Source organism: Drosophila kikkawai, chromosome 3R (genome assembly GCF_030179895.1).
Source record: "Drosophila kikkawai strain 14028-0561.14 chromosome 3R, DkikHiC1v2, whole genome shotgun sequence".
Taxonomy (NCBI): Eukaryota; Metazoa; Arthropoda; class Insecta; order Diptera; family Drosophilidae; genus Drosophila; species Drosophila kikkawai.
The window spans coordinates 23,030,193-23,055,708 of record NC_091731.1 but is presented as its reverse complement, the minus strand read 5'-3'; the positions used below and the strand labels follow the sequence as shown (position 1 = coordinate 23,055,708).

General features: G+C 47.2%; 6 protein-coding genes across 12 annotated transcripts; 2 read left to right on the top strand and 4 right to left on the bottom strand.

Moving 5' to 3' along the window:
• Nucleotides 1–170: 170 nt before the first annotated feature.
• On the top strand, nt 171–2,046 carry LOC108083635 (probable cytochrome P450 6d4). The gene is made up of 3 exons (XM_017179505.2): nt 171–903; nt 959–1,161; nt 1,216–2,046. Exons 1-3 carry the CDS (start codon nt 215–217, stop codon nt 1,869–1,871), a joined length of 1,548 nt encoding a protein of 515 aa, XP_017034994.1. The 5' UTR covers nt 171–214; the 3' UTR covers nt 1,872–2,046.
• Nucleotides 2,047–3,640: 1,594 nt separating this feature from the next.
• Nucleotides 3,641–4,692, bottom strand: CCAP (Crustacean cardioactive peptide). The gene is made up of 3 exons (XM_017179677.3): nt 4,527–4,692; nt 4,113–4,176; nt 3,641–4,058 (listed from the first exon to the last, which is right to left on the bottom strand). The coding sequence occupies exons 1-3, from the start codon at nt 4,641–4,643 to the stop codon at nt 3,763–3,765; spliced, it is 477 nt and encodes a 158-aa protein (XP_017035166.1). The 5' UTR covers nt 4,644–4,692; the 3' UTR covers nt 3,641–3,762.
• Nucleotides 4,693–5,217: 525 nt separating this feature from the next.
• On the top strand, nt 5,218–8,019 carry LOC108083755 (uncharacterized). 5 transcript variants are annotated; one of them, XM_017179675.3, is made up of 7 exons: nt 5,230–5,366; nt 5,444–5,553; nt 6,161–6,281; nt 6,915–7,253; nt 7,309–7,509; nt 7,569–7,682; nt 7,761–8,019. In XM_017179675.3, exons 3-7 carry the CDS (start codon nt 6,168–6,170, stop codon nt 7,878–7,880), a joined length of 888 nt encoding a protein of 295 aa, XP_017035164.1. In that variant the 5' UTR covers nt 5,230–5,366; nt 5,444–5,553; nt 6,161–6,167; the 3' UTR covers nt 7,881–8,019. The 5 variants fall into 5 exon arrangements, with proteins under 5 accessions (XP_017035161.1, XP_017035162.1, XP_017035165.1 ...); XM_017179674.3 differs by having other exon boundaries at nt 5,230–5,370; XM_017179672.3 differs by lacking the exon at nt 5,444–5,553 and having other exon boundaries at nt 5,218–5,366.
• Nucleotides 7,977–11,085, bottom strand: LOC108083754 (uncharacterized). Its single transcript, XM_017179671.3, has 9 exons — nt 10,676–11,085; nt 10,422–10,622; nt 10,087–10,356; nt 9,656–10,010; nt 9,410–9,595; nt 9,175–9,344; nt 8,733–9,122; nt 8,206–8,680; nt 7,977–8,142 (listed from the first exon to the last, which is right to left on the bottom strand). The coding sequence occupies exons 1-9, from the start codon at nt 10,817–10,819 to the stop codon at nt 8,009–8,011; spliced, it is 2,325 nt and encodes a 774-aa protein (XP_017035160.1). The 5' UTR covers nt 10,820–11,085; the 3' UTR covers nt 7,977–8,008.
• A 488-nt stretch (nt 11,086–11,573) lies between these two features.
• LOC108083753 (GPI ethanolamine phosphate transferase 1) lies at nt 11,574–14,622 on the bottom strand. The gene is made up of 2 exons (XM_017179669.3): nt 13,755–14,622; nt 11,574–13,696 (listed from the first exon to the last, which is right to left on the bottom strand). The coding sequence occupies exons 1-2, from the start codon at nt 14,530–14,532 to the stop codon at nt 11,673–11,675; spliced, it is 2,802 nt and encodes a 933-aa protein (XP_017035158.1). The 5' UTR covers nt 14,533–14,622; the 3' UTR covers nt 11,574–11,672.
• A 43-nt stretch (nt 14,623–14,665) lies between these two features.
• wge (winged eye) lies at nt 14,666–25,459 on the bottom strand. 3 transcript variants are annotated; one of them, XM_070287430.1, is made up of 11 exons: nt 24,273–25,459; nt 24,046–24,192; nt 20,637–20,771; nt 20,400–20,516; nt 18,009–20,136; nt 17,379–17,946; nt 17,048–17,318; nt 16,324–16,901; nt 16,087–16,266; nt 15,864–16,025; nt 14,666–15,797 (listed from the first exon to the last, which is right to left on the bottom strand). In XM_070287430.1, the coding sequence occupies exons 1-11, from the start codon at nt 24,754–24,756 to the stop codon at nt 15,513–15,515; spliced, it is 5,055 nt and encodes a 1,684-aa protein (XP_070143531.1). In that variant the 5' UTR covers nt 24,757–25,459; the 3' UTR covers nt 14,666–15,512. The 3 variants fall into 3 exon arrangements, with proteins under 3 accessions (XP_070143531.1, XP_070143532.1, XP_017035109.1); XM_070287431.1 differs by having other exon boundaries at nt 16,324–16,874; XM_017179620.3 differs by having other exon boundaries at nt 18,009–20,103; nt 24,273–25,458.
• Between the last annotated feature and the right edge of the window lie 57 nt (nt 25,460–25,516).

The following is a 25,516-nucleotide window of genomic DNA, read 5'->3' as shown; positions in this document are numbered from 1 at the left end:
ATGATTCCCATATATAACGTCATACTAGACTACTTGAAGAGAACATTGATTGTGAGGCTACATCAGCAATAATAATTATTGAAAGAGAATAGCGTCGCAAAAAAGAGAGGGGGTACTCCGCCTTATAAATGGGAAACCCAGCTCTCCAGTTGCCAGTTTCGTATTAGCTGTGTTCGAATTACGTTCTTTATAGAATTTCCAATCGACGCTGATAATGTTTTCGTTAATTTTGTTGGCCTTGTCTCTCTTGACTTTGGCTTGGTTCTATTTGAAGAACCATTACGAGTTCTGGGAGCGCCGTGGCTTTCCAGTAGAGAAGGGTTCGGGGATTCCGTTCGGTTGTTTGGACAGCGTCTGGAGGCGTGAGAAGAACATGGGCCTGGCCATCCACGATATCTACCTAAAGAGCAAGGAGCGTTTTGTGGGCATCTATCTGCTCTTCCGTCCGGGTGTCTTGGTACGCGACGCCGCCCTGGCCCGTCGTGTGCTTGCCCAGGATTTTGCCAGCTTCCACGATCGCGGGGTGTATGTGGATGAGGATAAAGATCCGCTGTCGGCCAGCATTTTCGCACTGCGAGGTCAGAGCTGGCGTTCCATGCGCCACATGCTGTCGCCTTGCTTCACCTCCGGCAAGTTGAAGGCCATGTTTCCCACCTCCGAAGATATTGGTGACAAAATGGTAGCCCATCTGCAAAAGAAGCTGCCCGAGCAGGGCTACTCGGAGGTGGACCTAAAGGCCGTGATGCAGAACTATGCCATCGATATCATTGCGTCTACCATCTTCGGCTTGGACGTGAACAGCTTCGAAAATCCGGACAACAAGTTCCGCAATCTGGTGACGATTACACGACGCAATACCAGATTTAATGCCCTGTTCGGCATGATGATCTTCCTGGTGCCATCGTAAGTTCCCAACTATTGGGATTGATCAAGTTTGTTACAAGGTTTATTCCTACAGTATTGCCAAGACTATGTTCCGGATGGGTCTCAAAAACCCGGTGGGCTTGGCCATGTTGGAGATAGTCAAGGAAACCGTTGAGTATCGTGAGAAGCATGGCATCGTACGCAAGGATTTGCTGCAGCTCCTCATTCAACTCAGGAATACCGGCAAGGTAGAAGAGAATGACGAGAAATGCTTCAGTCTTCAAAAGACCCCCGATGGTGAGTTCATAAATAATTCCAAAATTACAAAGTTCATAATTTATAAATTTATAGGCCACATCAAGTCCATTTCTCTGGAGACCATAACCGCCCAGGCTTTCATATTCTATATCGCTGGTCAGGAGACCACCGGCTCGACGGCGGCCATCACCATTTTTGAGCTCGCTCAGTACCCCGAGCTCCTCCAGCGTCTGCAAACTGAGGTCGATGAAACGCTGGCCAAGAACGGTGGACAGATCACCTACGATGCTCTGCAGAAGATGGAGTTCCTAGAGTTGTGCGTGCAGGAAACAATGCGCAAGTATCCTGGACTTCCCATCCTGAATCGCGAATGCACCCAGGACTACACGGTGCCCGACACCAATCATGTCATCCCGAAGGGCACTCCGGTGGTAATCTCCCTGTACGGCATTCACAGAGACGCCGAGTACTTCCCCGATCCGGAGAAGTATGACCCAGATCGCTTTAGCGAGGAAAGTCGCAACTACGATTCTACGGGATTTATGCCTTTCGGTGAAGGTCCAAGGATCTGCATTGCCCAGAGGATGGGTCGCGTGAATTCCAAGCTGGCAATTGTTAAGATTCTCCAGAACTTCAATGTGGAAGTGATGAGCAAGCGGGACTTGGAGTATGAAAACAGTGGCATCGCCCTCATCCCCAAGCATGGAGTGCGTGTCCGTTTGTCCAAGAGAGTGCCCAAATCAGCCTGAAACTGGCGAAATACAATGCCGCCCAATTAGTGATTAAGCTCACTCTGATTATATGGATTATAATCCAGCTGTTGAGTGCTATTATCTATCTTTCAATGATGAAAACCGAAGTGTTGTTCCCCTTCACAATTGTTGCAATATGTTTGCTTATAAATTAAACGCAGAAAGAGCTTAATATTAATCATTGTAATTCCAACAAGAAAGGAAGCTAACTTCGGCACGCCGAAGTTTGTATACCCTTGCAGATTGGTTTTGATATTTATATTATAAATTATAATGCCGAAAACAGACACTAAACAGAGTTTCATAACATTTTTTCTATATTTATTGTTTACAGTTTGACAGTTACAGTTTTACATTCCCAGCCTTAGATTTTCTCTACATCTACGGATCGCTTCTATGGCAGCTATATGATATAGTTGTCCGATTTTCAAATTATTGTTAACAAAATTCTGAAATAATACTAAAAGCTCATGTCCCAAAGTAGATGAAAATACGTTGAAAAACAACGAAGTTATAATTATTTCTATTACTTTCCCTATCGTTCCTATAGCAGCTATAAGATATAGTCGTCCGATTTTTTTGAAATTTATACCAAAATTCTAGAATAATAAAATAAGCTTATATCCCGGAGTAGATGAAAATACGTTGAAAAACAACGAATCTATAATTTTTTTTCTATTAATTTCCCGATCGTTCCTATGGCAGCTATATGATATAGTCGTCTGATTTTCATAAAATTTTTACCAAAATTTTGAAATAATATAAAATGGCCATATCTAAAAAATGGTGCAAAAATGTTGAAAAACAGCAAAGTTATAATTTTTTTTCTAAAAATATATCGAACATTTGTATGGCAGCTATATGATATAGTCGTCCGATCCGGCCCGTTCCGACATATATAGCAGTGAGAGTATATAGAAGACTATATGCAAAGTTTCATTCAGATAGCTTTAAAACTGAGGGACTAGTTTGCGTAGAAACGGACAGACGGACGGACAGACGGACAGACGGACAGACGGACAGACGGACGGACAGACGGACAGACGGACAGACGGACATGGTTAGATCGACTCGGCTGTTGATGCTGATCAAGAATATATATACTTTATGGGGTCGGAAACGTCTCCTTCACTGCGTTGCAAACTTCTGACTGAAATTATAATACCCTGCAAGGGTATAAAAATAATGAATTTTCTGTGCTATGACCTTCGGAAAATATTTAGAATGTATTTGTTAAAAATGTTAGTTGATAAGTTCAGATTTCTTAACGATGTGCAAGTATTGCGCTATATAGTCTAGCCTATAATCAATAAGACAGAGTTTGTATATTAAATAATTATTAGTTATTTACGATAATAAACCGATAAAGATGGAAAACTAATAATCGTATCATATTATTGTAGGAAGAAGAACTAAAAGTTAATTATGCGAAAAGAGTGCACTTAACCGAAGTTATTCAGAAATGTACTCAACAAAACCATTTAAATGGCCAAGACCTCTTATCGCTATCATATATTCCCAGTGATAACATAGGGGAGTCCGCTCCGCGGTTACTGATTACTAATGCCACTTATAGGCACCAAACACAGTCAAATTCCATACCAAATGTTTTTGAATTTCGTTGATTAGTCCATAAATATGCATTCTCCATAAATCCAAGTAAAGGCTATAAAATAAGAAATTTGTAATACTACATTTTAAAGCTTTTAGTCAGTAGAAAACAATACAGAAGCGAAGTTAACAATTTTTATTTAATGCTTGCCAGTGCCTCAGAATCTTTTGCAATTCAAAGAGTCGTATATAAAGACATTATTTACAATAACAAAACCAGTGTGGTAACTGTCCAGTCCAAGGGCTTGTGCAATATCCGTATCCCGATAATTGGTATTTAAATGTTCTCGCGCTCCTCCTGTCGCTGCATCTGCTGCTCGTTCTCCAGCATTTTCTGCTTGTTCTTTTGCCTGAATATCTCCTTGCTGGCCTCCTTGATGGCCTCGAAGATCTTCGCCTGCGACATTATCTGCTTCTGCACATTTTCCACAGCTGGTTCGGCGTTAATATCGATCAGATCACTCAATCCCTCAGATAGGTATTCATTGTTATAGGGCTTCTCCTCGATCTCATTGCGCTTAAGCAGCGAGAAGGGCGGGTAAGAGGGATACGAGGTACGTTTCCGGCCACATCCTGGAAGTATTCCTGGTTAGTAACTAATAAAACATTTATTTACAAACAAATTACCTGTGAATGCATTGCAAAATGGTCTCTTTTCGTATTTCCATTGTATAACGCCACTTAGTTTATGCTGAGTAAAAATAGAGAAATAAGGGAATATAACAAATAATAACATATTATTTACTAAGCAAGTACCCAAAAATATATTATAAAGGGAAAATAGGGAGATTGTTAATCGAATATTTAATTTCTTAAAATTAATTTTAAAAGTGATATCTATGAATTTGACACAAGATAATTTGAATTTATTATATTTTAAAGGAAAAAATGACTAAGGAGAAAGTAATTTCGTTTTTCTTTGTAGACTTGCAACGGGAAAAAAAGTAGTTATCAATGTAGATTATAGCTCGCATTACGTTTGCTGAAATTCGACCAATTTCACCATATCTGGCACTTAGTTCTGACTCCCAGAAGACTCACATTTGACAAATTATTCACTTCATTGTTGTTTTCCCTTTCGAGCGAGGCCTGACACCAGCTCACACAAACGAAGACCAGGCTGAGCAGTCTCAGGCAGATTTTAAAGGAGTTTTTCATGGTGGAGAATAGTTTTAATTGGGATTTTCTCCACTTGGCAACCGACGGGCTTAACACTCCGAAAACGAATGAAAGGAGCGCTAGCTTGGTCCTTGGTCAACATCTCGGATACGCAATGTGAGACTTGTTGCTTTCAGAATGTGACAGGACCACCGGCTGAGCGTGGAATGTGTTTTGGTTGCCACTTAATAGCTTTTTGTGTTTTTCCCGACCTTTCCCAGCCCCAGTCCCAACCCCCCCTGACCTCGGCACCCAGCAATCCCCAGCAATCGACATTGCATTGACGGGGTTGCGGTATGGTCCTTGCCCTTGCCGATGGTAATAAAAACCGCTGCAAATCCGTCTTAAAGTTTGAGTCTCTTAAAGATTAGTGGTTCTGTTGCTGCCAGAACACTTTCCTGGTTTCTGTCAGTGTGACGGCTACATTGGCTACACTTGCTCGAGAGCGAACTGAGACACGAGTGTGTCTATTTATAAAGACCCGATACGAAATAGCCGAAAACACACTCACAGATCACTGCTCATACGAGCACAGGGGACTCAGAGACTCGCTGAGCAAGTGTGTGCATTTTCCTAAAAGTTTTCCCCACACGTTGACGGGACTTTTTTCGGCACAAACAGAGGCAATTTCGAGTCAATTCTCCGTAGGAACGGTTCGCGTGCTTCTCGACCCCGGAATTCAATGAAAAGTTCCACACAAGTTGCAACGCCGCCACCAATTAAGTAGGTCTGGAAAAATAAATAACCATACTGTATATATATTCATCTTTGGAATTCTGAATAAACAAAACGCATCGCAGCAAGAAAATATATACATAAGTTGTGCCCCAGTTGAATTTGGCTTTTGTTTTTCTTGAATATTGGTGTCGAAAGTGAAGGAATTTGTGTGTCACTTCTACTAAAATAGCATGTGAGTAATTTAATTAACCATAAATTATGCAAATTAATTGATTTACCTCTGACTTGATTGCATTACGGACACCGGAAAATTCGTGGAAAGCCGCTTTGGCCGTTATCCCCCATTCCTATATCACATGGCATGCAATTTCGTGTTGCCGCCGTGAATCTTCTGTACCTTGTTTTTGTCTACGTAAAGTAAAGGCCTAAAAATACCGTGGCTATTTTGAGTTTTCCTCAGCTTTTACTTGTCACACTTCGGTTTGACAACTTTTCCTCTGTCCTGTCTTTGCCAATTGTCGCCGCCGGCTTCTGTTTCTGCTTTTGCATTTATTTCTCTTTCTCGTAATTATATTTTCCGCTTCTTTGTTTATATTAAACATCAAATTCCTCGCATATTTCCCGAGCGGAAAACTGTAAACATTTCAGTCGGCAATTTGCGCTGAGAATTGCACCATTATCGTGAGCAGATCGTAAAAGATAATTTGTTATAAAAAGTGAAAAGCCTTGCAATTTAATGGCCAGCCGAAGGCTACTGCTGCTGCTGCTGCTGCAGCCAAACACATTTATTTTTAAGTATGAAATTTATTTTATTAATTTCCTCACCCGCCTATTAATAGACCAAAGATGTCAGAGCCCGCAGCCCAACAACAGCAGCCGCAGAACGGCAAGGAGCGCTCCAAGTCGACGGAGGAGAAGGAGATTCCACGCGAGCCGGCGCTGGTCCTCAAAGACATTGACGTAAGTCCAAAAATGGAAATTGTTCAGTGCATTGCACTAGAGACTAGTCATTGCATTTAAATACATATATTACTGAGATTTCAATTGAATGAAACATTATATATACATTTAAATCAAATACAACAAAAAGAATGTCTTATTATAAATAAAAATCAGTACTTAAAGCTCTCTAAGTCAAATTAGTCCCCCCAAATTTCCAAACATTTAATAGAACTGCATACTGTTGACCTTTAAACATTTGATTAAAGCCACATTTTCGGCGTAAATACCTATAAATATTATTTAACATCGTTCATCTTTGACTATAACGTTATATAAACATAAATTTAGATGCGATTTGTTTTGTAAACACATGATTATAGTGCATAATATCAAATAATTGCAGAATAAACCATTTTTCTTGTAATTTTTAAAGCAAATTGTATACATTTAAGAATGAATTTATAATTAAAAGCTCTAAAAGAATAACAAGATAATTTAAAGTCCATTACCATGACTAAACAATATAAATATCCTGACTTTAAAGCTTAAGCTACATACAAACATTGATGTAACAGAAATACCATCCAATAAAAGAAAAGTAATTCTCTAACTCGAAAATAATTTACCTGATATCGTTTCACCCGCCTGCAGATTAAGACTGAACTAGAGAGCCTAGTGAAACTGCTGGATGGCAAGATCTACAAGGAGGAGGAGGTGGCCATGGAGGAGCTGCATCAGTATTTGATCGAGGACGATGGCTCCTGGGCGCTGGGCGACAACTTCTTGGTGTTCGTGCAGCGCGTCCTGCGCGACGTTCAGGCCTTCTCCCCGGACACACGGATACACATGATCCGCACTTTGGCCTACGCGGCCCTAAAAGACGATGTGATCATCATTCTGCACCAGGATCGCCGTGATCACACCCTGATGAACTTCGCCCAGGACATAGACAAGCACACGCCCGAGGAGCAGCAGGCCTGGGCCATGTTTGTGAGTAATCAAACCTTCACCTCGAGCTAACTCATTTATATATTGGTATCAATAGATGTGCAACCTTTTTGAGAATCTGGGTCCCTCCGAATGGCTGCTCTACATCTCCGAGTGGGAGTACAATGGCCAAACCATCTCCAACATCCGAGTAACCACAAAGGTGGCCGTACATTGCATCCTCTCCAATTGCCCGCAGCTAAAAAATATTGGCAGCATGATCCTCTACAATATTGCGATCAAGGAAGTGAAGACTGTGGTAAGACAAGCTTTACAACTGCTAGAGAAGAAGAGAGGTTAAGTTGAGCTTCTCTACAGGTTTTCGATGACATCGCCGTGGAGCTGGCTATGGCAATTCTTCAGTTCTTCCAGAGCAGTCCCAATGAGGATCAGATCTTCCGCACGCTGAAGGCCCTCGCCCGCTTCATCGAGGTAACACACATTGACCTATATTCGAGATCCAAAATGGACAGCTGTCAAACTTTCGCCTATTTTTCACTATTTTTTTAGGTCTCGCAAGACGTGCCCATGATCATCCAAATGATTGGACCGCATCCAAAACAATTTGCCGGCAAGAGCGAGCGCGTGGACGAGCTGATAAAGATCATCAGTCGCAAGGTGCCCGCCTAAGAGAGATTTCCAAGAAACATAACCATAGTTGCCCTCATTATAACATCCATATATTCAATACCATCCCCTCACTTTTGTAAAGCATTTTAGCGACACAATAAACACTTGTATCCCCCGGAAAAGACAGACTACATGGCAGCATCGCCGCAGCACAATTTCAGGAAGGGAAAGCCATTGCCTCCGCTGGCACGCAGCTGCAGCCAGTGCTTCTGGTTGGAGACGAACATCTCCGAGGGCAGTTGGGTGTCCTGGGTGGATTCCTCTGTGAAAACAAAGCACATCCTTACCACAGAGCAATTCTCATAGAAATTGATATGCAACTTACGAGCCTTCTTGTCGTACTTGGGCGACTGGGTGATGGAAATGACATCCTCCGGCTTTCGGAGCAGGATCTTACCCACACCCTTGCACATGCGAAGCACCTCGTGGTTGCTCAGTTTGTCGAGCTGTTGTTCGTCCAGCAAAGTGCAGCTCAGGATCCACTCCCGCACGTCGTCAAAATCGTTGAGCAGCCGCACGGCTCCGTTTACGCTAAACCGAATGCGCTTCTGGTAGATGAAGTCCAGCCAGGCCTCGCAAATGAGTTTTAGGATCAGCTTAAGTATGACGATGTCCTTTGTGGCCCGAATGGTGGGCAGGTAGATCTCGTCCAGCACATAGCCCACGTACAGGCTCTTCTCCTCGTTGTTGTACACCTCGCGCTGCCAGAAGCTGGCGGAGGGAAAGCACAGCGTAAAGTTGGCCAGGCTGAGGACCCGACAAACCGCTGACAGGATCTGAACACACTCATCGGTGGTTTTCTAAAGAAGTAAAATTTATAAAAACCTGTCCGGTATGTCCTACTAGACCAACCTTTAGCTTGTCTATATTGGCATTGACTTCGGCGATGAGCTTGGTGCGCAGGGCCACACAAACCAGCATCAGGATATCGCTCAGGTCGGCAGTGAGTTTCGGCAGTTGAAAGGTTATGAAGACGTTCAGGCACAGCTTGACATCGTGCTCCAGGATCTGGAAAAAGCGGTCCATCTTCCACTCGCAGCACAGCAGCTTTGCCTGCTCGGTGACCCACAGTCGCATTGTGTGCACAGAGTGATCCAGTCTGTGTAGGATCGGTATTTGCTCAGCCACTGGCAGGAGGCTGGAGTTATTGTGTGCCTCCAGATTCGAGAAGTACTGGTTACTCAGATTAACCAGATTAGCAAAAATGCTGATCCACACGGTGCCAGTTGGAGTACCAGATTCCTGTAAACATAAATGTTTTTTAATTTGGAAAAACCAATTGGAGATCTTTTACGTTTTTAGGGCAATCCCGGTACTGGTCTACGACCACATCCACCAGACGCTTAGTGTCATTAGAAGAGATAAGGGTGAGGCGGAAGAGCTGATCCCAGATGTTATTGCAAACGAAACCAGTCAAGATCTCGCCAATGCCACGCAAGGTGGAGAAAACGGGTTCGGGAATATCTGCGGATTGTTAGGGAGTGCTTAGCAGATAATACAGATTTAATGTACCAAAAAATATCAATTACCATTTACACTCTGATGGTAAAGCCAGCTGCGAATGGAGTCGATGTGCGTGAGGCGGTAGCAGGACACTGGTGTATCTATCCACCACAGCAGGATGTGATCTAAAATGATGCCCACATAGGACCACAGCAGACGCAAGCCCTTGACGATATACACCTGAATATCCACAGGGCCCTTCTTGCCATTATCTGTCGCAGATTAGAGGACATTAGCTAGGACCCGTGAGCTATATTCGTTTAAGAACTTACCGAAAATAGAGGGACTTATTTCCGTGGCCTTGGCTATCAACTGGGCAATGAACACGCGCTCCTTCTGTAAAAAGCTCTCCGTGTGCTTGCAGCGCAAACTTTGATGGTCGTGCTCCTGAATCTGGAGACTCGCATCAGTGAGCTGCAACTGCATCGACTTGTAGTCCTGTGCGGAGTCGCAATACGGTTGGTAGTCGCCAGCGGCAAAGGAGATATTTAGGGTACGAAGGATCTCCAGACTGGATGAGGTGGACTCCAGGTTCTGTTGTTCTCGCCAGGCATCTTGCTCGCCCATATTGAACAGACCGAAAACGAGGTCCAGGGCGTTCTGCTCCACCCGCGTCTGGGCCACAAGCTAAAAGAAGTTCGGAAGTTTTATTTGATCTAGGGGAAAAAGAAAAAATTTATTAAAGATCAAAGAAGACTCCAACCTGAAGGACAAAGCTAAAGTCGATTGGCTTAAGGGTTAGAAGCAGGCCGGGAAACATGTTGCTGCAGACATTGGCGTGCATCTCCTCCTTCCTCTTGCCGCCCAGCTTGGGCTCCTCCTCCTCCTGCTCCTCGGTACCCGGCTGGGGGTCAACCTCCACCTGAACCGGCGGCTTCTTCACCTTGCGGCACTTGTTATAAAGCTGGGTGATGTGCAAGGCCCAGTTCAGCCACATTTCCGACTGCATTGACTTGCGGAGCAGGAAGCTTAGCTGAAACGGAAAATTCTTACATCACTCCACGTCTATAAAGAAAAGGGGAGGTATCCAAGACCCACCGTTCGCTTGAGCACAAAGGTCAGCTGGCAGAAGCGCCTGTCGTTAACCTCCATGATGAGGATGAACTTCTTCATCAGCAGCTGGTTATACGGACTCCTCTTGATCTTCTTGGAGAGCGACTGAAAGTCGGCGTTCTTGGTCTCGTCCTTGAGGTTCCAGTACTGCTCCACCACCCGCTCGCACTCCTCCAAGATGGTGTCCTGCAAATGTCATATTGCTAATCGTTTCACTCACAAACGCTCGCTCCACTTACATGTTCGCTGAATATCGCCGAGTTGACATCGATCACTATCCGCTTGGTAATACGACGCAGCTCCAGGCCCAATTTGCCGATTTCCGCGAACGTGTGCATCGGCTGGGATTTGTTGCGGCAGTACCATTTCGGGGTGGTGCTCATTTTCGGTGGGGCCTGGCCACCGGCGGCGGCGGCAGAACGGCAACCCCTTGACACCCGGGACCCGGACTCCCTGGCTCAGCCAATCACCAGTGCGCGCGGCGGCCCTAGACAAATCGCTTTTTAATTATTGTGTCTCCCAGGCACGCATCCGCTCATCCGTCGACCCGCGTCTTCCCTATATTTCCACAGCCTGGCGAATGCAAATTTTCCGACTGTTGGATCGATGTCGGGTCTCGTGACCCCCGCAGCCAGGCAACGCACGCATCTGACAGCGGGCGGAGCCGTGAAAGGAGCAACGGATTTCCCGGCAAGGGGGCGGCGCTGCTCCTATTTGTGGCACCCATGTGTGAGCCAAACTCATTGAACATCATCGACAGACACGCATTCGTCAGCTCTGGCCCATTATGCAAATGGGGCATGTCGGGGCCTTTGCGAGCCCGTAAAACTGACGTTTCTGGTGTGGGAACTCCCGGAGCTTTGTTAGCCGGGTGTTGTAATAGTCGGTTATGATTCAGTAGCTAGTTTTGCGTCGTGAACTTCGCTAGAACTAATAGCACGGCAGCGAGATAATTATTCTGTCTAAAAGTTTTATTCAAATAAAAAAATGAATAATATTTGGCGATTCTGTCCAACGGGGCGTATACGTAACTTTCAAAGAAGGTGCATTACCTCTAAATCTGTTTAAACTAACAAAGTCTATCTAAATAATCTCTTATTATTCTACTCTTATAAACTGAATTATGAGAAAAAAAACTGAGTTCAACCGATTAAAACTATATTGAAGATCATTTAACAGTTACACCAATAAGTGAATTAATACAGAATAAAATTTTGACATTATTTCCGAAATAAACTACGCCTGGCTATCTTCACTTAGCGACGTAACATTTGCGATTACAGTTATTGGCCTGGGGCTCGGGGGCTTCTCATAAGTGGTATTGATGAGAAATCCTTTGGCAATCCAGGCACAAACAAGCAACAAAATAGAAAAGATATGTGTAACCAGGAGGCAATCCAATGACTCGCGAACTTTCTGCCAGGAACCGCGATTCTGTACAAAGTAGCAGAAGAACAGGCTCATGGCCTCGGTCATTAGGAAAAGGCAGATGAAGATGGAGCGTGCTTTCTTGCGACCAAAGGTTACCAGAGCGTAAATGCTTGAGATTATGATGATCGACGGTATGAATATCTTCAGCAGACTGAAGGCGATAGCTCCAAACAGACAGAAGTGCGAGAGGAACAATCGCGAAGTGGTGTTCTTGAAGGTGAAATTGAAGAACCAGTGTCCAGTGCCAAAGAAGGATATGTAGAAGTACAACAGAATGAGGAAGGCATAACGATAGGAGAGCCGGAGGTGCTGCCGCGGAACTTGACCTTTAGGTGGTTCTTGATCTATAGGTTCCGTTTGATCCTGACCCCCGTCGTGCTGTTCCCCTTCTTGATCCCTGCTCTCATTCTGATTGCCATCTTTAACTTTTTTTGGCCCATGGCTTTCTGCGTAGATATCCAGGCCCAGCACAAACTCGGTGACCATGATTTGGACAATTAGCGATTCAGAAGATGTCGTCAGCATTATGTGGGCCGTCAGCATATTAAAGATGATCAGCTCTAGGCGGCGTCTTGGCTCCTTAATTCCACTGTAGGGGATCGAGAGAAGGGCGTAGGCCAGGAAAGCCCAACAGGCCAAATAGACATAAGTGCAAACGGGTTCATCCGCGTCGCACTGGTAGACTCCATATGCCACAACCAGCAGAGAGGCAACGTTGACGAGCCACACTCGAAAGGAATGTTGGTGCTGCAGCACCAATGGACGCACCAGGGACACTACCATGCTGAAGCACAGCACGTGTTTATCGCTCACATAACTCGTAATGCTATTGGTAATCCAATCCAAGCTAGGGTTCTGCTTCAACACCAGGAGAACGCTCAGCAGGATGACGAGACCTAGCCAGGAAAATAACTTTACGGACGGTCTGAGGAATGCCTTCCGATTGTTCAGGATCGCCAGTGCACCGTAGAGCACGCCGATGTGATTGTTGCGGAAAGCCATCAGTATCACAAGAAAACCAGGCATCACGATCCCGGACAGATGGAAGATAAGATTCATGACCCAGACACCTTTGGTGGGCAGCTCGCCCAAGGCTAGAATTAGAATTCCGTAGGGCAGCAGAAGATAGAAGGCCGTTACGCAGGGGACATTCTGCAGTATCATCGCCACCACGATCATCAGTCCTGCAAGGCACATGAGCAGCGTGGTCCAGGTAACAAGTCCCTTGCGAGCTGGCCTGGGGTGGATGGACTCACGCGTGAGTTTTAGCAAGAGGCAGAGGAACCACAACATGTAGGAGGCGGTGGTGGCCATGAGCAGGGCCTGCTCATAGTACGTGTGGTAGTACTCCAAGCACTGCAGAGCCTGCTTCGCCATCTTCTGACTCATCATCAGGGCCTGCTCATACCGCTGTCTATTGACCAGTCCCAGCATTTTCAGCGAATACTGATGGATCCCTTCAAAGTCAAGGTACTCATAACTGGGCATGAACTTGGAAAATACGCCACTCTCATGTCGCGTTAATAGGATACTGGCCTGGGCCAGCAGCTGCATGGTGTTCAGGTGCATAGCCTGGAGCTCGTACTGAACGGTGGCATCCACAAAGCCAAGCGGCAGAAGGGCCATGTTGTTCTTGGGCGGCGGGAGACCAATAATGGCGGACATGAGTGGCGCCAATTGAGTCTGTTGCAATTCGTAAAGAGGCAGTTCACGTCCTTCGTCGTTGACAATGAAGTGCTGTCCAGTTTCAGGGGCTTTGCGATTAACACCACTTCCCCAGAGTATGAAGGGAGTTTCCACCTCGTGCCTACTGTTATTGCCATGATGGCCTACAAATATTAATTGGGTTAGAAACGCTTTGGAGCTTCAAAAATTAAAGCCACTTACCCTTATTGGTCATGCCGTGATCAGAAGTGAGCAGATAGGCCGTACGTTTGTCTTGGAAAGCGCCTTCAAAGAGATCATAGATCTGCCGGACAACTTGTTCGGTGGAGTTAAGCATGTCCTTGAATTTGGAGCTGGTGGGCGTGAAAGTCTCACCGGCGAACTTCATGTCTGCTAGGTGAACAAAGAAAACCACCGAACTGGCATTGCGCAACGGCCGTACGTTGTAGGTTTTCGTCACGAAGTCGCGCACCATTTCCAAAACGGACTCATCTGTGAGGCTGCCAGAAACGTCTGGCTTGGAGTAGGTCTCGAATCGCAGAGGCTCTCCCCCGTTCGGCAAGTGGGTAAAGATTTTGGCAGTGTTGTTGTCCATCCATCCCAGAGCTGTTCGGCTGCGATTAAAAACGGTATCGAAGATGGTGGGATTCCAGCCAAAGTTGGTGAGTGCTGCCGATGGATCCTCATTGAAGCCCGCAAAGATTGAAATGTGACCCGGTCGAGTTGCCGTCGGCGCCGAAGAAATCGAGATACCGACCAAGCCCTGCTCCATAAATAGGTCTCGCAGGACTGGCACCCCACTGCAGTTGTCCCCCAGCAGGGACTCTGCCCGTAGGCCTTCGGTAACGAAGACCACCAAACGATCAGCAGGCGGCCGCATGCCCAGCTCACGGAGAGTCACCTGTGGTTCCATACCTGATAACACGGTGGACTGAAAGTAAACGCTCAGAATGGATCCGAGCAGGAGGAGATGCACCAGCAAGGCCTGAACTTTCCACATGGTGTAATGTGTTTTTGAATACAATTATGAAATAGAATTAGCTAAACTTGTAACCATGTTCCAGTCCTAGGTTTTAATATTTGAAAGGTAATCCCAAGGCCAACTGTAATTCCACCTCGAATGAAACATCGACTGAGATTTCAATATATCCGGCAAGTTTATTGATGTAATTAAAGATAGGTTTGATTTTATATTTTGCTGTTCTTCGTGAATAAACGAGCTGTAAATATTCAACACACACATTTCGCTTGATCTCTTAGTTATCATCTATACTTATTCTCTCCTCTGTACACATCAACATCTGGGTTTGTTTTGCTATCACATTGAATTGTTACATTTATAGTAGTAGTTGCTGCATGTTGCCTGCTTAAAATCATTAAAACACGTTTTAAATTTAATCTGAAACATGTGGTAGGTATACACGTAAAGTAACAAGTGTATCCGTATCTGTAGAAGGGGGCTCTAAGTGCGGATTGTTGGATGCTTGGTTGGTTGGTTGGTTGCTTGTGTCTTGTGTGTGGTGTCGAATGGTCGCAGGGGATGTAGGATGTAGAAGCACACATTTCGTTTGTATACATTTTTGCTGAACTTTGAGTAAATCAACTTTGTCGCGCATCTCTTAGCTCTTTCTTTTGTTTTTCTTTTTACAAAAATTAGACTTAAAATTGCTTGCGCTTGTCTCGTAACTACACATTAATTTAAAGGTTGTTGCTTAGTTCCTTGTTCTCTCTCTCTCTCGTTATATATCTTTCTCGTCCGATGTCCTTTTTTTTGTGTTTGTTTCTTTTTTTCGAAATACATAATACATTTAAAATATATTGAAATAATATTTGTATACATATAATAGGTATATCTCTGCTTCATCTCCATCTCTCACGTATCATAAAATATATGTATAATGTGTGTATATATATTGTATATATATAGATTTGTATGCACTATGCCTAAACACGACTATGCCTATCCACGCCACGTTTCGCTTAATCCTCGGTAGTAGTTGTTTTAGTTGTAGTTGTAGTAGTAGTAGTATTTGTATCCTGCAGCTCTTCGAGAGTTGGAATATCGTCTTGTAGTTTCAGCACTTGCAACCTTGGGTTATAGTGCCCGGCTAAATAATATGTATCATTGTTATCGTATATGGATTGATATTGCTTCGAATCGGCACCGAATTTGTCGAAGTAGCTGCCAAACTGCAGCACCTCGCACCGATGCGAAATTGTCTGCACATCGTTTTCATCCTCGTGCGGCGATTCAAACAGAGCACCCTGCGTTTTTAATGATATCAAATGATTAGTTTATAATTTTCAGGCCACTGAAATGGAATTACTCACCGGAAATCTTAACTTTGGGCAGCCGGTCGTCTCTTCCGGATGATAGAACCACGCCACGCGCACCACTTTGTTACCCGTTGTGGTCTCCCACATGGACTCAATGCGACCGATATATGGTCGGTCTGGTCTGCCCGTTGATAGAAATACTGCACTGTCCCCGACCTTCAAAATAGGAAGAAATTATGTAAAAAGGATATATAATAGGAAAGCTTATGGTTCCCACCGTGATAGTCTCCTTTCCCCTTTTGATTGTTTTGTAAAATTGCTTTCTGGCGCGTCCCTTGACGCCCGCCTTGCGATAGGCGGTGCCATGCCAACCCCACAGCTGCCGCTCCGGCAGGAAGGCAGCAATCTTGCTGCTGCCCTTGGAATTGTTATGCTCCACCAGATCCTCGCCCTTGGCCTGTAAATTAAATGAATTATTAAATATAAAACATTAAGTGTTATTTCAATAACTTACCTCATCGGATATCTCTGACATGAGATTGGAGGCCGTCTCCTCCTCCATTTCCAGCTGCTCTGCCTTGACCTTGACCTCCATTTTAACGCGATTTGTATTCGGCGTCGGTGCCGTTCCTGCTGATTCCTGCTGTTCCTGCTGCTGCTGCACTTGCTCTGGCTCTGGCTCCTCGCTACCATTCTTGCGATGATGCTTCTTGTGCTTCTTGCGCTTTTTGTGCTTGTGATGCTTACGGGCGGCATCATCTGCACCCGCCGCGCACCCTTCACCGGACGGAGCTGCATCTGCCCCACCATTGACAGCCGTTGCCGAACTGTTGATGCCGTTCTGCGACTTGGACATCTTCTTGAGGCTCTTCTTCAGGCGCTTCTTCTCACTGCGCTGCGTGAACAGCTCCATGGTGGCGGCCAGCGAAGTGGTGTTGTCGCTACTCATCCCCAAGCTATGGTGACTATGCGAGTCCTCGCAGCCGGGCACGCTCAAATGCTCCTGCGAGCATCCGCCAGGACCACTCTCAGCACCGCGCAGAGCGCTGCGCTTCTGCTTGCCTACTGAGTAGAGGGGATTATCGTTGTACTCTGTTCCAAGGGTGTGGACGGGAAGGTTGGGTGGGAGCAACGAAAACAAGAAAGAAGTAAATAAGGGAGCACACAGACACTAGAAAGTTTCTGGTTTCTAATGACAGGGATAGGTCGCCCCACGAAACTCCGGAATAGACACAAACCTGCTATGGGATAGTCGCTGAGGAGCAGCCGGATGTTCTGCAAGCGGATCCTGCCGCTGTCCCCGTCATCGAACTCCACGCTGACAAAGTCCGGCGACGTGGTTACCGCATTTGCTGCCGTATTGCTGCTGCTGCTGGTCGTACCATCCTCAGCCTGCTCCGAGTCGATGGCACGGCCCGGGTAAAGACATCGGTATTGCTGGCTCCAGTAAGCGCACAGACGCGTACCCACGGGTACGCTCTCGACGCTCTTTGGCGCCACCTCGAGAATCTAAAAATACGTTTGATTTCATTAAGTCGTATGTAAGGCAAAAAAGATCCTTCTACTCACCGTATCCTTGAGTATATCCTCGCGAGACATTACGTGCGACTTGTTGCCGCGCTCCCCGTCCAGTGTGATCGAGTATACATCCGGCGGACGAAGTGGCTTCATCACTCCCGCGTAGAATAGCCCGCCCATGTCGGTGAGGACTCGCGTCTCATCGCGATACAGATGCTCGCTGGTCAGCTGCAGCTCCCGATCAATGCCGCTGACCCGTCGCTTGGCCTCTGGGGCTGTGGTAGTCTCTCCAGGGCCGCCTGCGATGCTCGCCTTCATCTTACGCTGCTTCCGCGCCGCAGAAACAACTGTTTGTTGTTTTGAAGAGGGCGAGCAGGAGGATGCTGAGGTAGTTGGGACAGTAGCAACGGCCGCATCAAGGGCACTGGGCTCGAGGCGCACAAATGAAGAGGTACTCGATGAGCAGCTAGTGGGCAAGGGACTGGGCTCTGGCTGACTCTGCTGCAGGGGAGGCGGTGGGAAGGAGTGCGTCTTCTCCGGGAATCGCAGGAAGCTGGACGTCTGAAGGTTATTGCTCGAGAACTTTGGGAACTTGTAGTCGCGTAGAGGTGACGAGGTCCTTGAGGGCGATGGGATATTATGTTAATAGTTCATCAATATGGATATACTGATTCCACTTACCCCAGGACACTGGACAGAGTCATTTGTGGCTGCTGCAGTGCAGGTGCTGGCTGAACCGCCGCTGGTTGGACTAACGGCTGCTGCTGCTGCTTGGAGCACTTCTTTTTTTTCTTGTGCTTGCTTATCTCGTCCAGCTTCCGTTTCTTCTTGCGATACTGCCTCGTAATGTCGGCCAGCCTCATGCGCATGCTGTTGTCCATGATGCTAAACACCTCTTGGCCAAAGCGCTGCGCATAGCTGGGATCCATGGCATGTAGAGCGCTGCGCAGCTCCGACTGCAGCTGCTCGTCCTGCAGGTTCACATCCTCCTCCGCCATCGGAGCTGTAGTCGCCTGCTGCTGCTGCCGGCTGCTGCTATGGCGGCGCTTCTTCTTGCTCTTTTTGCTGCAGCGCGCCGACTTCCGGCTATCACTGCCAGAGGACTTGGAATGTTTGTGCTTCTTGCGCTTCACGGGTGTAAGCTCAGTGGCGGCCGCCACGGAGGTGGAAGGCAGCTCGATGCCCTGCATCGAGGGAAAACCGGGTGAACTCAATGGCATCTGAAAGGAGGAGGTTGAGGAGGGGAAGACTGGTGGTCCCTGGGGTGGGCCAAAGCCGAAACAAGGCCTGGTATCCAGAGCCGGAGGCGGTGTCCCAGAAGCTTGAGGCGTCGGTGTGGGCGTACGCGAGGAGGAAGGCCTAGCAAAGAGACTACTACCCTGCACCTCCTCCTCCTCCTGAATTCGCTGTTCGGCGAGAGCGCACAACAGCTTAAGGCCTCCCAGCGGCTCCGGCGTGGGCGCTGGCTCTATTTGCAGAATGGTCGGCAGAGGCTCTTGTGGTGCCACTTCAACAGGCTGCTCCTGAGGCGGCTCAATATGCTCCACCGGCTCCTGCTTGATCCGCACCAGCGGAGTACTGTTGGTGCTGATGTTGGAAAGCAGCTCGAGGCCGGTCAGGTCCTCGGGCGCCGTCTGAGCAGCCTGCGTCGTGGCCTGGGACGATATTTCTATGGATTCCGGGGGAGTCTGCTCCGCTGACTCCGCCTGGCTGGCACTGGGTACTATGTCACTGGGTTCGGTCTGGGTATGGCACTCGTTCGGCAGGGTATGGCTGGCTTCACTGGGCTTGGTCAGTTCCAGCGGCTGGATTAAGGAGGCGGCAATCGGATTGGCTTCCCCTGCCGACTCCTGCTGCTTCGGTGGACCCGGAAAGCTCTCATCCTCGCTGCACACAGGAGTATCCGTCTGTATGTTGACGTCCTGCATCTGCGGCAGGGAAAGAGGAGTACTTCCTGGCACCGAAATCTCCGCCAGACGGGGCGGGGTCTGCGGCGTCAGCGGTGCGTGCAGCTTGTAGTTCAGCGCCGCTTCGTCACAAACCGCAGGCAGGGGCGTGGCAACAGGCAGCTGTCCACCTGAGCCGTGCATCGATAGATTCAACAAGGCCGGCGTAGAGGTCGTCATGGGTACCGACTGGAAGAGCTGGTGGGGTGTTGCATGGCCAAGGGACGACGGCTCCATTGTGGCCGATGTGGGCGGCGTGGGCAGGCGCATCAGATTTAAAGCTTGCTCCTTGTCGCGCGTCGCCTCCAGCGGCACTAGCGGCGGCAACGACAACGGCAGAGGCTGCGACTGATAGTCCTCCAGCTTCATTCCCGTTGGCGGCAGCAGCAGCGAGCCCATGGGCCCACCCTGACCTGTGGCCAGGCTGAGGAACCTGGAGCTGCTCGCACTGAGGCTGCTGCTTGAGCTGAGGCTACTGGCCGCATTGGCACTGCTCGTGACACCCGCACCCGAGGCTAGGCTCAGATTGATGGTGGAGTTTGTGGTGGTGGTGCTGGTCTGCTGATTGCTGTGCTGGCACATCGTCGAGCTTCCCGTGGCGGTGGCTGCGGCGGCCAGATACAGCTGCAGGGTGGAGGCATACGAGGGCGTATTGCCCAGAGCCTGGTGGCTGCCCATCGAGGGGAAGATGAAGTTGGGCAAGTTGGTCAGGTTGGGCGACGGCTGCAGCGAGGCAGCAGCGGCTGAGGGACCGCCGGGACCCGGCGCCTGGGGTATGTAGGCGGAGGGCCAGACGAAGGCCGCGGCAGCCGCTGCCTGCTGGAACGGATCTGTGGGCGTTAAGAGGGGAAAATTTGATATGGCTGCTGTGCATGGACGTGGTAGCGATTCAGTTTAGTCGGAGGTTCGGGTTTGGAGTCGGAGTCGGAGGCGGAGTCGGAGGCAGGGTGGTGTAAGGCAGGTGGAGAAAAGCGCAGTGGTAAAAGCATGAATTAGTTTTGTTTTGGCGAATCGAGATTGAAATCAAATTGGCCCAGGATCCCAGAGGGAGTCCAGGGCCCTGGGCAGTGTGCAGGCATGCGGAGTGCGAAATGGAGATCGTCGCGCGATCCTCGGGCTGACTTACCGAGCGCTGTGGGGGCGGCCGGCAGCAGCACCACCTGTCCGCGGCTGGCCTCCCGCGAGTACTGCAGGCCCACTGTGGCGGGCGACATGGAAATCACTGATTCAATGGGTAATGCATCTACAAAAACGCAACGGAAAAGAGATAACCAAAATAGAGAGAGGGGGAGACAGTGTGTAGAGAGAACTCTGGGGTCTTATGGTAGCGCAGGTGGCATGCTCTGGACGGGTCTCAACTCACTTGGATACTGCCAGAAGGTGGACGGTGCTCGATTAACGCCCGCGGCACTTAAGGCCAGCTCCTCGGCGGTGGCCGTGCCAGTGGTCATCAGGTCACCGTTGCCCGTGAAGTACAGATTGCCGCAACTGGTGGCGCCTGAAAAAAAAGAGCAGAAAAGGAATTATAATTCGAGATTCAAACACCAACGAACAACGGCAACGTTCCAACCTATCTGCTCGACGTTCAGACCCTGTTTAATCAACTTTCTGCCGCTGCCGTGTTACTTTTGTTGCAGGCCGGAGGATGTGTATGTATACGTGAAATATTGCAGTGTCCTTGAACTATGCAATTGGTCGCGCGCCCACCCACCCCACTCACCTCTCATCATCACACATCTGACTCGGAATCATTCGACTCCAGCAGCAGCAACCCACCCCCGGCTTGCGGCTGAATAATTTTACAAAAATTCGATTAAAGTGTACGTGAGCCTCGGCACTGTAATTGCATTACATTAAGGGATCTGTGCGAAGAGAGATAGAGCGCCAGTTGCTTACCACCCGAACAGTGGGCAGTGACAAGTATGTATTATTTCGACCAATTCGGGTGTGCCGTATCCCATCTCCAAAAACGCAATTAAGGCACATCTTTTGACAAGTGATTTGTCTCGGCGCCGTGCGGTACTCTCCCAGCCAGCGTTTATAAATAGCCCGTGACTCCGCAGCCCAAATCGGAAGGGAGAAAAAAACAATAACTAAAGCCATTCGATGGCGACTCTGCCATATGGTCCTGTACAAATCCACTTTGGCGTGTCATGTTGCTTGGTCCTGTCCCGTAAACGACTTCACTCCTGTGTTCACCGTCTCATATCCCAAATTCCCATCCCCAAAAACCAGTCGGAGCATCCCTTGTGGCTGCTGCCGTCCCGCAGCCCTTCTTAATTTCCCTGACAACATCTACAACGACATCTACATCTAAGCACCGCCTTCCTGGAGCAACAGCCCTCGATAGGTTTGTCGAAAAAAAAAACAAAACACCCACCAGCGCAGCACACCGTCCATGAGTAATCTGTCTTTGGGCTCTCGGTCTGCCTCTGCCTGCCTCCCCCTTGACTGGAGCTCCGGTGGAGCGTGATAAGGAAGCCGAAGCCCACGATGCCCTGTGCTCAGCGCTGAGGCATGAATAATCTAAGTACATTGGCAACTTTTAAAAGGAATTTCAAAAAATTTTAAAGCCAAACTTTCCGATTGGTAATTCCCATGAAAAGGCTCTATAGATAAACTGATTCAAACTGGTTTTATAATAAATACATTTAATCATAGAATGGAAGTTGAAATTCCCCTTAACTTATCAAGGAGAAAGTTTTTTGTTTCATTTCAAAAATAAAAGTCACTAGCTTCCACCACTATTACATCAGCTGCATAGTATTTTTCGGCTATAATGGATATATTTTTACTTGCTACTCAAGTTCAACACTATTTCACCATGTTTAGTCATTTCTTTTACGTAGATTGCACTTGGAACTTTGAGAAGGGGATTCCTATATCTATTTAGAATGCCAATACGTGCAAGTTATTGCAAATTTATAGCCATTAATTAAAAATGTTCATAGCAAAGTTGTAAAGTGATGTTTATGCCTTGTTGGATTTATTTATATTTAGTAGAGAATACTTAATTTCTTTTTTGGAGCTGACTCTTGTTTAAATATTGTAAACATTGTAAACAGCTCAACTACATATATCGGTTAAATATAATATCAACTTTGACCTATTTATTTACTTATTTGTTTAGCAATTCCTAGTCAACAAGTTTGAAATCTATTATTATTCCTAATCTAAGAATTTTCTTTTCCTATTACCTAAATATATTATTTTAACCATACTCTTACCTCCGACCGTTGAGGGATTGTTTTCACTCAAAAATATTGATTTAACATTCTTCTATTTTGGTTAGAGGATATACGTAATAAATAAATAATAAAAAAAACTACACATATGTATGTGGGGTGACCGCTCTCCAGCCTGACAACATTAAAGAGTAAAATTCCCAAGTACAAGTTCAGCATGAGGGATGGATCTAAAGCTACAAAAGGCTGCTAACTAACCACGCATATTGCTGGGGTTGCATCAGTCAGCCAAATAAGTACTAATGAGGTTTTTTCACTGAAGACTGTAACATCTGTATACTAAAAAGCCAGCGGGATGTTTTCCTTTATTGATTATTTATTTATTTATTTATTTATCAAAAAACTCATCTTGCAAATATAGGTCGGCATTATCAACAAAATTAAACAATAAAAGGGATTGACATCTGTTAAACCAACGCTTTTACAGTTTTTAAAAAAAAAAAAGGTTCTCCCAGTTTGTATTACACTGGTCGGCAGTTATTTAGAACCAAGATCCAGAATAAACTTTTCCGGTAATTTTGAAATGCACTGAACTCAAATCTGGTCTCAGAAAACTTTCTATACTTCAGGTTTTCATAATATTTGAAATTAAAAGTGCAGAAAATAAGGTTTTTGAGGAGCTAAACTTTAATACTTTAAATTTTTCTTTTAATTCTAAAATATTTTTTATTGTGTCATCTTAAATAATTGTTTTCAATCGCCTATACATATTAATTTTTGGGGTTGCAATGCTTTTGTGACAGTTTAGTTAAGAATTTCGATTTAAATCAATCTGGTTTTTCATATAACAATATCTGAGAATATTTCACATCTGTTAACATTTCCCAATAACAAATTAAAAACATAAAAAAAAAGATTATTAATATATAATAAGCCATCACTGCCGCAATTATTGTTGATTAATTCTGCATTACTGGGTTTTAAGTGAAATCTTGAGTATGGAATCTAGGAGCTCTAAAAGGAAACACACCCCAGTAAGCGAGTAGAGCACCCCGAAGTCGACCTTAGCCACCCTGCTGGAATCGCAATGTGTTTCACTTTCGTTTTATTTCCGCTTTAGAAGTTCGTATGATTTACCACCACTTCCTTCTTGGGTCCCCGGGCCAAGGGAGGAAAGAGTCGATTCGAGTCGATTCGGTGGCTGTCACAACAACGACAGCCGCACAACAGGAGGCCATCAGCTCGCATCATATGACTCCTTGCCCTCTCAACTCTGACGGGGTGTTTACGGCGTGTTTGCGAGGCGAACCAGACACCCTCGCCTTCTGGCTGGGCTTGGACTGGCTCGACTCGACTTACTGATGGAATTCTTCGACGCTCAACGTTTGTTGGCTGGCTAGCAATCTTATTAGTGGCATAATTGAACGACGTTCACGTCCTGCCATTATAAGCAGCGTAACGATGCCCCAAGGGACGCGGACGGGCAGGCGTTCATTAGAGGCACACAAATCTGGGCTCTCAAATTGAATTAGATACCCTGCCCACCCACCCCTTTGCGCGATCCCTGGAAACTAGTTTGGCACTCACCAAGGTCAGCGACGCGTATGCCAAAGCAGTTCATGTCCTTGCTGAGTGATTGCTGCAGCGGCAGCGCGGCCGGGGTGCTCAGAGCCGGCACCAAGGCTTCCTGCGGCCGCTTCCTGGCCACCGCTATGCCAATGGGCACGGAATTGCCTGCAAGAAGAGGATGCAAGTGCAAGGCAACTGATTACGACCAGATCTAGGCAAGCTGGCTGCCAGGCGGTGGAACTTACTTGTTGACTTCTCCAGGTCGGGCACCTTTGGCGAGGGGGCCTCGATCTTCACCAGTGTGGTGAGCGTGGACGAAGACATGGTCTTGGAAGTGGCCGAGGCGGTGACCGAGGACGAAGACACGCTACCCAGGCCCTGGAGTTGGTGGTGGTGCTGCTGCTGGTGCTGATGATGCGCCTGCTGCTGTTGGTGGCAGTTGTTGGAGCTAATCTCAGACACCTGACAGGGCTCCCGCTTTATCTGCACAAAGGTGTAAGACGAGTTGGTCTGCTGATGATGGTGGTGCAGCGGTGCTCCCGTAGCGTAGCCTCCAAACTGATCCAGCTGCAGGTGCGGCGGATGAGGCGCTGGCTGCTGTACTGCAATGGCTCCCGCCTGCGTGGCCGCTGGGGGCACCAGGAACGTGGCCGTGGCCGAGGTGGCGGCCAAAGTGGAGCTCAGGACATCGGCGGCACTGCTGCTGGCGCTTGCATTGAACGTGGCCATTGGCTCTAATCGTAGGCGGAGGCGGAGACGATGCTAGAGCTGACTCTGGAGGGGAGCAGCCGCATCGGGGAGGCGCGCGGGCTCTCGAACGACGTGCTGCGGCGCAGATACGGCGGCGTGCCTGTCCGCATATATACGAGTATGTGTGTATATCTCCTATATCTACGCGTATTTTTATACGACGACTAAACGTCCATTATCCGCGCCACTCACACTCACTCTCACCAACACTGGTCCGCTAACACTAACACTAATACTAACACTAACGCACACACACACGCACACAGTCTACATTTTTACAGGTTTTCGCTGCCTCTTTCGGGTGCAACATTCAAAAGCGCTTCTCTGCCTGCGGCAGTTGCCCGTAAACAAATGACATAATCCGGGCGACGCGACGCCTCCTCTTGCACTCCGGACGCGTGGGGGCACCTGGCCCTGCACCAGCACCACAGTTCTTGGTTCCTGCGATCCGCAGATCTTTGGGAGGAGGTGGAGCGGAGGAAACTTTTGTACTGCGCTACTTTGTATTTTCGTCGTGAACTATTGGTGTTACACTTGCACCCACGGAACGATAGGATCTCCGCGAACGCGCGATCGGTAGTCTTATTTGGGTTTCTATATTTTTGCGAATTGGAAATCCCTTTGGAGAAAAGTCCACGGGACGGGAGACAAAAAGAAGCAGCAAAAACAGACCGTGTTTGGTACAGGCAAAAATACAAAAAGTGTGACCGTTAGTAGGAGATAAAATTACGAAAGAAGG

Excerpts from the sequence above, each read along its gene's own strand:
- LOC108083635 (XM_017179505.2), top strand. The coding sequence starts at position 215 with ATGTTTTCGTTAATTTTGTTGGCCTTGTCTCTCTTGACTTTGGCTTGG. Across the intron at positions 904-958 it reads ATGATCTTCCTGGTGCCATC|TATTGCCAAGACTATGTTCC; the intron begins GTAAGTTCCCAA and ends TTATTCCTACAG. Across the intron at positions 1,162-1,215 it reads TCTTCAAAAGACCCCCGATG|GCCACATCAAGTCCATTTCT; the intron begins GTGAGTTCATAA and ends ATAAATTTATAG.
- CCAP (XM_017179677.3), bottom strand. The coding sequence starts at position 4,643 with ATGAAAAACTCCTTTAAAATCTGCCTGAGACTGCTCAGCCTGGTCTTC. Across the intron at positions 4,177-4,526 it reads AAGTGAATAATTTGTCAAAT|CATAAACTAAGTGGCGTTAT; the intron begins GTGAGTCTTCTG and ends ATTTTTACTCAG. Across the intron at positions 4,059-4,112 it reads ATTTTGCAATGCATTCACAG|GATGTGGCCGGAAACGTACC; the intron begins GTAATTTGTTTG and ends GAATACTTCCAG.
- LOC108083755 (XM_017179672.3), top strand. The coding sequence starts at position 5,326 with ATGAAAAGTTCCACACAAGTTGCAACGCCGCCACCAATTAA. Across the intron at positions 6,282-6,914 it reads TGGTCCTCAAAGACATTGAC|ATTAAGACTGAACTAGAGAG; the intron begins GTAAGTCCAAAA and ends ACCCGCCTGCAG. Across the intron at positions 7,510-7,568 it reads TCAAGGAAGTGAAGACTGTG|GTTTTCGATGACATCGCCGT; the intron begins GTAAGACAAGCT and ends GCTTCTCTACAG.
- LOC108083754 (XM_017179671.3), bottom strand. The coding sequence starts at position 10,819 with ATGAGCACCACCCCGAAATGGTACTGCCGCAACAAATCCCAGCCGATG. Across the intron at positions 10,011-10,086 it reads ACTTTAGCTTTGTCCTTCAG|CTTGTGGCCCAGACGCGGGT; the intron begins GTTGGAGTCTTC and ends AACTTCTTTTAG. Across the intron at positions 8,681-8,732 it reads CCAATATAGACAAGCTAAAG|AAAACCACCGATGAGTGTGT; the intron begins GTTGGTCTAGTA and ends TTACTTCTTTAG.
- LOC108083753 (XM_017179669.3), bottom strand. The coding sequence starts at position 14,532 with ATGTGGAAAGTTCAGGCCTTGCTGGTGCATCTCCTCCTGCTCGGATCC. Across the intron at positions 13,697-13,754 it reads TCACGGCATGACCAATAAGG|GCCATCATGGCAATAACAGT; the intron begins GTAAGTGGCTTT and ends TAATATTTGTAG.
- wge (XM_070287430.1), bottom strand. The coding sequence starts at position 24,756 with ATGGCCACGTTCAATGCAAGCGCCAGCAGCAGTGCCGCCGATGTCCTG. Across the intron at positions 20,137-20,399 it reads GGCCGCCCCCACAGCGCTCG|CCATATCAAATTTTCCCCTC; the intron begins GTAAGTCAGCCC and ends CATGCACAGCAG. Across the intron at positions 17,947-18,008 it reads ACTCTGTCCAGTGTCCTGGG|GACCTCGTCACCTCTACGCG; the intron begins GTAAGTGGAATC and ends ATCGCCCTCAAG.